This window comes from Pogoniulus pusillus, chromosome 4 (assembly GCF_015220805.1).
Source record: "Pogoniulus pusillus isolate bPogPus1 chromosome 4, bPogPus1.pri, whole genome shotgun sequence".
In the NCBI taxonomy this organism is placed as follows: Eukaryota; Metazoa; Chordata; class Aves; order Piciformes; family Lybiidae; genus Pogoniulus; species Pogoniulus pusillus.
Genome location: NC_087267.1, coordinates 38858819 through 38868678, shown reverse-complemented (window position 1 = coordinate 38868678; position 9860 = coordinate 38858819). Strand labels below are relative to the sequence as shown.

The window sequence follows — 9860 nt, the reverse complement described above, 5'->3', positions numbered from 1 at the left end:
ACAGATATGGTTGGTCTCACAGGCTGCCACAGATGAGACATTGCCTTCGATACCACCTACATGCAGTACAGGTGTAAGCTAAAACCACAGAGAAGGCCTTTTCCTCCTCTTTGGCTAGTAGCAGTAGAAGCTCTCTAGTGCAGGCACACACCACTGTCTCGGTTCATAAGCACACACTCATTTGTGGATCTCTTGAGTGTCGGCACAAGCTTCTTGTCTGCCCAGCACCCATGCACAGATCTCAGGTCCCCTTACCTGATTCATGGGTCCCGTGTTTGCCTGCAGGTCCAGCTTGATGCTCCCTAAATGGGTCTTTAACGTGATGACTTATGTTAAGTGGTCTATGAAGCACCTACTTCTTCACAAGTCCTCTGGGGCGTACTAGCATAGTTACTCTGCTTGCTTGATACCCTGGCCTGGACCTCAGGTTTCTTTCCCCCCTCCTCACCAGCTGGTTCTCCTTAAAGCTTGCTAGTGAGTATGAATCCTTAACCCCTGTATACTTGCACTGGGGAAGAAACAGACACTCCTCTCCGGTAGCTGGCACCAGCCATGCCACATGTGGTTCAAAGTACTGCTCCAACCATTGGCATAAAGCCTCCCCCAGCAGCTGATTGTTCAGGACACATAGTTCCTGCTTGTTGTGGAGGGCAGGAATTAATATGTGGCCGAGTTGGGAATTTATCAAAAATAGTTATTTTTTATTTTCCCAAAAACCCGCCCCCACAACTATATATACAAAGAGTAATTTAGTTTAATAAGCAGAATCGGTTGCATGAGAATTAACCTACACGGATACCATCAATAATCTGACTATTTTGGAAGTCAGAAGTTGGGAAAGGCCTCAGCTATTAATTAATAGTGGTTTCTTACTAAATTAAGCTAAGCCAAATAACTCAGGCTGACTCGTGCGGTCTGTATTCCTCTTGTTTTCCAGCGGCTGCAGGGCAATCGTTAAGGGTCGTTAAGGGTCGTTAGGCACACAAAGGTGTTAATAGGAAAGCGAATCCTTGGTCTCTCTGCAGTCCAGGCACAGGGGAGTGTGTGAGCTCAGGCAGACACATAGGTCCAGGCACAGGCAAACTCCAAAGCGGGAACCCCAAAGGCAGGAAGACCCCCAATAGTTATAACCTTCGCTAGACAAAGGGCAGAGTTACCACACCTTAGGCGCGAAAGCGCACGGCCAATCCCAGCCTGGCTCCAGCGCGGGAACTCACAGGGCAGCCCTCCCCCCCTTCACGGCTGCAGGGCAGGCGAGGGGGGAGGGAAACCAGGCGGCTTTTCCCCTTCCCCCCGAAGTCCGGGCAGGAGAGGAATTTAGGGGTACAGGACTCCAGGACACTGCTCCAGTGGCTGGAAGTTAAAAGACCCCCTACTCAACAGTATATCACTGGCCAGGGCCACACATACTGCCAGTCTGATTCCAGAAACTGGCACTTGTTTTCACTTGCAAACAGAGGTTTCACTGGTAGCTGGCACTTAGTCCTTGAAGCACATATGCACAACAGAGGACAAGGTTACACAGGCAAACAGTTAAGAAAATATTTAATAAGTCATAATTGAGCTCTGTGGTAAAGGGTTGGACTTGGTGATCTATGAGGTCTCTTCCAACCTTGATGATACTGTGATAATGTGGTAGGGCAGATTGTGGCAATCGGGCACAGGGCTCAGTCAGACAAATGTACTTGACTGGCCCTGTTTTACACAGGACCAGCCTTCTTTATACTGCTTTGTGTTTATTCCCATCTTTGTTCCTCCCTGCTCCTCTTCCCCTGCACATCCCTCCTGGGTTTGTATAGCAACACCTATTCCCACACCTCTCTGAGTGGAGTTCCCTGCTTTGCTTGCATTCTCATCAGCTGCAAAGTCCAAGTTGATGTTCTGGAAGTGGTGCCTGTAGTTTCTTGATAGCCCATCAGCAGCTGAATGGAACGGTTTGTTTCTTGTCTCTGGTCCCTATTTGTTTTGTCAGATCAGCGTCTCTGCACATTTTGTATCTGTTTCCCGTTTTCCCCTTAATTTCCCAACCGACAAGCTCCCTGATCAGATAACCTTGCTGCAATAAACATTCTCGCACCCACGTGCCCCCTTCAGTTGACCAGGTTTGGCTCTCATCTCCACCTCCCTCGTTATTTACTGGTCAGGTTTGTGTCCCCATATGTTCTTGGTTTATGGCTTCCTCCCTTTCTTATTTTCTCTTGTTTGCATTGAAAAACGCCCTTGACCCTTAAGGGTCAAAACACCCCTCTCTTAAGGGAGCAGATACTCTCCTCCCACATACCCTTGTAACTTAAATAAGCAAACTACCACATGCAAGCCCAAGCTACTTAGAGTTTAGAAACTGTGCTGTGATTGCTGTTAAGAAACTGTTTCCCCAAAGGCAAAAGAAGAGGCATGTGAAATCTTACTATTTTCCTTATATTAAGAGTAAGCCTTGTCATCTTGGCAAAGTTCACTGCTCAACAATCCCCTTTATGCTGAATATTTTCTTAACGTTCTCTTGCATTCTTTAATTTGCTTATATCTCTCTGATATCATTTGTCTCTTCTCTGAACTGCAGCTGTCTGGAGGACGGCTTATCTCATGTTCTCATACAGTGACTCCAGCTCTATGCCTGGAACTCAGATGCACTACAATGGACAAAGAGTACCATTTTTAAAGGGCTTGAATAGTAGCCTAAAAATATCAGGATGGCACTTTTGTCATTGGAAGTCACCAAGCCAGCACTTTAAATGTATGGTCTTTACATGTGGTTTTTTTTTGAGCAGGAACACCTGTTGTGAACAGGCCAGGTGAATTAATGGTGACTCAGGAAGTGCCACAGGTATCTAGATATCTTGGCAAGAAGCACATTCATTAGATGAATTCAGAAGTACTTAACACCAGTAACATAAGTCACAAACGTTTTGTCGTTTAGTGTTTATTAAGATCTGATATTACCACTAATAATATTGACAGTCTAAAGCTCCATATTGACAGCAGATCTCATTAAAATAGTGATGAGCATATACAAGGCAGGAAAAAATGCTGTAATAGCTACAAAAGACTCCATATTGACAGCAGATCTCAGTAAAATAGTGATGAGCATATACAAGGCAGGAAAAATGCTGTAATAGCTACAAAAGACTCCATATTGACAGAAGATCTCAGTAAAATAGTGATGAGCATATACAAGGCAGGAAAAATGCTGTAATAGCTACAAAAGAGCCTTTTGCAACAAGGCAGTAAAAGAAATAGTGTTGAGATGTGTATCCAGTACTGCATCCAGTTCTGGAGTCCCCATTACAAGAAGAATGTGAACATGCTGGAGCGTGTCCAGAGAATGGCCATGAGGATGCTCAGAGGGCTGGAGCAGCTCTCCTCTGAAGACAGGCTGAAAGAGTTGGGGCTGTTCATTCTGGAGAAGAGGAGGCTCCAAGGTGACCTTATTGTGGCCTTTCAGGATCTGAAGGGAGCCTACAAAAAAGCTGGGGAGGGACTTTTCAGGATATCAGGGAGTGACAGGACTAGGGGGAATGAAGCAAAGCTGCAGGTGGGTAGGTTCAGACTGGATGTGAGGAGGAAGTTGTTGAGCATGAGAGTGGTGAGAGCCTGGAATGGGTTGCCCAGGTAGGTGGTTGAGGCCCCATGCCTGGAGGTGTTTAAGGCCAGGCTGGATGAGGCTGTGGGCAGCCTGATCTAGGGTAGGGTGTCCCTGCCCACGGTGGAGGGGTTTGAACTAGATGATCCTTGTGGTCCCTTCCAACCCTGACTGATTCTATGATCAAAAACTACGCTGAAGATCTAGAACAAGGCTTTATGCTCAGCAAGTTAGTTTGTATGTGACACCTCATAACTGTCTGGCAAAAGAACTTTTTTTTTAAGTAAATGACTGCCTTCAATTACAAAACGCTGCAGAGTCTGGTAAAAGAACACTTGGAGTGCTGAACTGCAAGAAGTAGTTTCATGTTTCTGCCAGAAAAGCAGAAAAGAGCCCTTGTGAATATTTTTATTGATCTTTCATGAAGTGTATGCTGTAAGAGATGAAAGGCTCTGTCTTTGGCTCTTAAACAATTAGACAACAGAGATGCAGACTTCTGCTATTTCTACACTATGACTACAGTAATTCTTGCTATAATTTTCCCAAGGATTTGTATGCTGTGGTACTTCTGGTTTTTTTCTCCTTTTCAGCCCTTTTAGCAGTCTAAAGGCTTTTGTGCATATGATATGACATCAGCATGCAACTTTCCAAGCTTTCAGTTGATGCAGAAGCTTGCTCAGTGAGGAAATTCTGATTTGTGTGCAGGACTTGGAGGTATCATACCCACCAGGAGTGAGACTGCCCATTCCCTCACTACAAAATACAGAAACCTTTTCTCCTGCCTTTGAAGATGTCTTTCTAATTACAAAGCTGAAGCTTTGTTGTGGAGAGATTTTTGCTAACAGGACATGAAATGATAAACATGAGCAACCCGTGCTGGGAAGTGTCCTTGAGTCTGTTTTGGGAGTTAAGATACCAGGCACTGGGTAGTGCCCCCCACATGCAGCTGCAGGGGGTGGAGTGCCACCTGCATTTGGGCAGAGTTAGCCAGCCCAAGGGGGCTGGGTTAGCCAGCTCTGGGGCTGACACCTCAGAATGTTATGATATATCACCCTATCCATGCCATGCTTGTAACCCTGTACCCTCCACATGTAACCAATCTTAGTTGTGCACACCTCTTGCAAGAAAGCATCTAAGTCTCTGCATCATGGAAATAAAGTGGGATTATGACCATCTAACCCTACTGGTGAACAAAGAGCATTTTACCCAGGTGCTCCACCAGCACTTTGTGACATTAAAGAAATAAGAAAGGGTCATATTTCTGATCTTATGTGCTAGACATGATAGTGTTATGTTTGCAAAAGCAACATGAAATTCTGTTTCAGTAGCTGAATAAGATACACTGAAGAAATCAGATGCAGAGAAATTCAGATATGAGAACCATAGATTCATAGAATCAGTCAGGGTTAGAAGGGACCACAAGGATCATCTAGTTCCAATAACCCCCCCCCCCTGCCATGCCCAGGGACACCCTACCCTAGATCAGGCTGCCCACAGCTTTTTTGTAGGCTTCCTTCAGATACTGGAAGGCCACAAGAAGGTCACCTGGGAGCCTCCTCTTCTCCAGACTGAACAGCCCCAACTCTTTCAGTCTGTGCTCACAGCAGAGCTGCTCCAGCCCTCTGATCATCCCAGTGGCCCTTCTCTGGACACGCTCCAGCATGTCCACATCCTTCTTGTAATGGGGGCTCCAGAATTGGATGCAGTGCTCCAGGTAGGGTCTCAGCAGAGTGGAGTAGAGGGGGAGAATCACCTCCCTCGCCCTGCTGGCCACACTTCTCCTGATGCAGCCCACGATCTGGTTCACCCTCTGGGCTGCAAGTGCACACTGCTGGCTCATGTTGAGCTTCTTGTCCACCAGCATCCCCAAGTCCCTCTCCTCAGGGCTGCTCTCCAGCCAGTCACTACCCAGCCTGCATTTGTGCTTGGGATTGCCCTGACTCAGTTGCAGGACACTGCACTTGGTCTTGTTGAACCTCATGAGATTGGCTTGTGCCCACCTCTCCAGCCTGTCCTGGTCCCTCTGGATGGCTTCATTATATTCTCAATATGATGATTCATTTTTTCCAAATACACTTCAAATTCCCCCCTGGCAAGTTTCTCCTGATGGCACAATTTTAATTGTTTTAAATTGCCCTTAAAACAAACAAGCAAAAACCACTAGACCAAAAAACAGGTTGAGTTTCATCTTGTCCTAGTTCTGCCCTGGTCAAGTTTTGCAGAGGCTTAACCTATTTACTGTTTCTCAGTACCTGGAGCAAATGGGGTTTGTGTGAGGAGCAAGTCAGTGGTAGTTCAGATTTCCATTGGACAAGGATAGAGTAAGATGAATTTTGGTATTCTGCTGTGCCTCCATATTCAATTTATTTCTTAAGATCTCTTTAGTAGTCTATTTTAGGCTGCTTGTTAGGGAGAAAACAGTGTGATTCAGTTATTGAATCTGAGCATGTTTGATGTGAAATGCAAAAGCTATTCTGCAGAGACACAAAAATGATTAAGGAAGTTGAACATCTTCCTTATGAGGAGAGACTGAGAGAGCTGGGGCTTTTCAGCTTGGAGAGGAGGAGACTAAGGGGTGACATGATTCTTGTTTATGAATATGTAAGTGCCTGGAGGATGGAGCCAGCCTCTTCTCGGTGATGCCCAGTGGCAGGACAAGGGGCAATGGGTGGAAGTTGCAGCATAGAAGGTTCCATGTGAACCTGAGGAAGAATTTTTTCATTGTGAGGGTGACAGAGCACTGGAACAGGCTGCCCAGGGAGGTTGTGGAGTCTCCCTCTCTGGAGATATTCAAGAACCATCTGAATGTGTTCCAGTGTGACCTGCTCTAAGTGATTCTGTTCTGACAGGAAGGCTGGACCAAATGATCTTCTGAGGTCCCTTCCAGCCTCTGACATTCTATGGTTCTTTCTGCAGTCTGCACTGTGGCCTTATGCCTTGCAGTGTATTTCTTTTTTCTCTTCCTCTCCCATCCTGACAGTTTGCTGCTCTTCAGAGCCCCGCTCTTCATTTTGTGGTTCCCAGTTCAGCGTCCCTTTAGTAGGAAGAAAGAAAAACCTGAGGAACTTGCCTGCCCCAAAGGATCATCAACTGCAAAGACATGAAATAAAAAATAAAATAATGTGGGTTGGTTATTTTTAACAAATATATTTTATATGGGTTACATCCAGGTGTAGATGAGTTTACAGTAGTAGAGATTAATCAATCTGAGATTGAGTAGTTTGTTTAACTCCAATTGCTTACAACATTTTTCTTTTCTAACTTCAAGTCTTTGAGTGAACAGCCTCTAATTCCTGTAGCCTGAAGATTTTTTTCTGCCCATCTCTATACATCCCTAACAAAATTGTGTGCTTCCAAGTTCTCTACTGAACTTCTAAAAATCTAATTTCAGGACAAAAGTCTGAAGTTTCTGGAGTTATGGCTAAAGCTGACATCAAACCAAAATCTGTCCATCATGCCAAAGAATGGTCAGACGTTGTAGAGAACTTGTACAGATTTCAGCAAGCTGGATACAGAGATGAGGTTGAATATAAACAAGTGAAAGAAGTTGATACGGTAAGATTTAGAACTCTGCAAGGGTTTTTTACTCTGAATTTCTGTCTCATGCTAATCAATTAAATACAAATGGAGGTGCTACTTCTTTCATTTAGGCTAATTTCTGATTCATTCCCCCCCGCCCCCCCCAGTTCTGACTGGAATTCTTGAGCTATTATTAACTGTGCAGGGTAACACAAAAGTGAAAGAGAAACACTGTATGACCTGGTTTTGTTCCCCTGCACTATAGATTTCTTTGAATAGATGTAGCTGCTATCTAAAATAATAAAGGAATACATCACAGGGGATTCTCTGAAGTCTCCTCATTATTCTGCCAATAGAGCTGATGGGAAACTCACCTCCTACCCAGGGAGGCAGTCCTGTGTCATTGCTACCCACTTCAGTTGTACAGCGAAGTAGCATGATCAGACTGTGTGCACCCTCAAAATTTGGCTTCTCTTGAAGCTGTCCACGATAGAAATATTTGATGCCAGCTGTGATAAAGGGGGTTGTAGCACAGGCTTTTATTAACTGAGAACATCAAGGACTTGGTCATTTTCTTACTATAGTCGGTGGCAATATTCCCTAGCACATCAAATGAGCTGACAAATAATGGCTAGATATTCAGTGACTACTTGAGATTCAGAATAGCATTCTAGAGGAGGTTTATACAGCAAACAACATATTATGTTGATGAGACCTCTGTAATTTATCTTCCAAAAATAGCACATGTAGTATGAAGAATGCACTTTTAAAACATCTTCACCTCTTGTGCACATCAGAAAGAGCAGAATGTTCCTAAGAAAGTCACTCCTCGCCCACTGAAGTCAAAACGCTGGTGTGCATAATAAGATGCAGCTTTATTTTGTTGTGGGCTGGGATAGCACTGTAAAGCTGTGGTGCAAATTCCTTGAACTATGCAAAAGGAAATCCTGTGATTAGTGTATTGGGATCAGTCTGTTTGAGATTTATGGCAGATGATAACCACAGGCAATTACACAGTGATAAAAGTTAAAAGAGCACCACTTCCTCAGCCTAAAATGAGCATGCATTCTGTTTAAATTTGCCAGAATCTGGCAGTGATTCTCTTTCAACTTAGACATTTTGAAATGTCTTATTTACTCCACATTATGTTTCCATAATGCAGTTGTTATTAATGAGGCAATTGCAATGCAGATGGAATGAATATGAAGGCTGTTTAGACAAAGAATGCAAATAATAGGTTGGACTGGATGATCTTGGAGGTTTCTTCCAACCTAGTTGATTCTATGATAATTCAGCTGTATGCCCAAAGTGATAAGGTCAGTGATGAGAGTGATTTGTCATTGGAATGGGCTGCCCAGGGAGGTGGTGGAGTCACCGTCCCTGGAGGTGTTCAAGGAAAGCCTGGATGAGGCACTTAGTGCCATGGTCTAGTTGATTGGATAGGGCTGGGTGCTAGGTTGGACTGGATGATCTTGGAGGTCTCTTCCAACCTGGTTAATTCTATGATTCTGGATCTCTCTGAAATGCTCTGGCTTGACATCCTATTGTCAATGTAGTCTGGAAAAGAAACAAGATCTGTTTTTTTTAAGGTTTGGTCTGATCAGAAACAATCATACATGTTCAAGCTGCAGACAGCTGGCTAAATCCACAAAGCTATTCAATGTACAAGTGCTCAGGCCTTTACCTTAAGGCTTCATATCATGGAACACTGAAGAAAACCAGTGCTTCAGCAGGATGGTGCTTCAGCAGGGCTAATTCTGCTGTCTTTGAGACTACAACAGATACATCTCCCTTTATTTTTAAGGAATTGCTAATTAAAGGCACATTTTTTCATGGTCGGAAAGATCCAGAAGCTGCCTTTAAGTGTGTGTCAGTCTTACAGAAGCAGACTCTTTTGAGCCTCTCAGATTACTGAATAATTGAACACCATGAATGTTTTATTCCTAAATGAGGAATTTTGAAAGCTTTGACTCTGACTTTTTAAATTACTCTATCAAATATTCTTACAGCCTTATTTCTAGACTTTTCTGGTCACATAATTCTTTATACCAGACCACAAAATTGGTTTCTGATGTCATATGCTTGGGTCTTTGTTTTTTAAAGGTAAGCAAATGTGGCTGTATGGATACATATCTTATATTCTCTGCAATATACTGCACTATCTATTTAATGTGAGCACGTTCAGGTGAATATATATGATTTTTATCCTATTTGTAGGTAGAGTGTTGGCCAGAAACTGGATTTGTAAAGAAACTTCAGAGAAGGGACAATACGTTTTACTATTACAATAAGCAAAGAGAATGCGAAGAGAACGAAGTCCATAAAGTGAAAATCTATGTGTATTAATTTTCTTATTGTTTTCATTTGTGTTTTATTTGAAATCTCTTTGTAAGAAACTTGCAAGTAAATGAGGCTGTGTAATCTGATTTACCTTAAGCATTGATGTCATTTTTGGATAGAGGGGAGAATACTGGAAATTTAGAGATGTCTGGAATTAAAGATGTAGGAGTTTCACTTTTTTTTCCTGCTGTAACCAAAAGTCAGATCATCCTTCATTTTCCTAGGTACAGATATTTTGACCCAAACATAATAAGGTAGTAAATGGGCATCACAGATTTGCTTTAACTGTGTGTTATTCTGTTAGAGGCATTAATCTTTTGATTTAGGGAGGACATTGAGATGCTTAAGCATGTCCAGAGAAGAGTGAGAGGCCTCGAGCACAAGCCCTATGAGGAGAGGCTGAGGGAGCTGGGATTGTTTA

The 9860-nt window shown here is 43.4% G+C and overlaps 1 protein-coding gene across 1 annotated transcript; it reads left to right on the top strand.

Annotated features, from left to right (window-relative positions):
- Positions 1 to 6975: 6975 nt before the first annotated feature.
- MEIG1 (meiosis/spermiogenesis associated 1) lies at positions 6976 to 9617 on the top strand. Its single transcript, XM_064142601.1, has 2 exons — positions 6976 to 7135; positions 9317 to 9617. The coding sequence occupies exons 1-2, from the start codon at positions 6998 to 7000 to the stop codon at positions 9443 to 9445; spliced, it is 267 nt and encodes an 88-aa protein (XP_063998671.1). The 5' UTR covers positions 6976 to 6997; the 3' UTR covers positions 9446 to 9617.
- Positions 9618 to 9860: the final 243 nt, after the last annotated feature.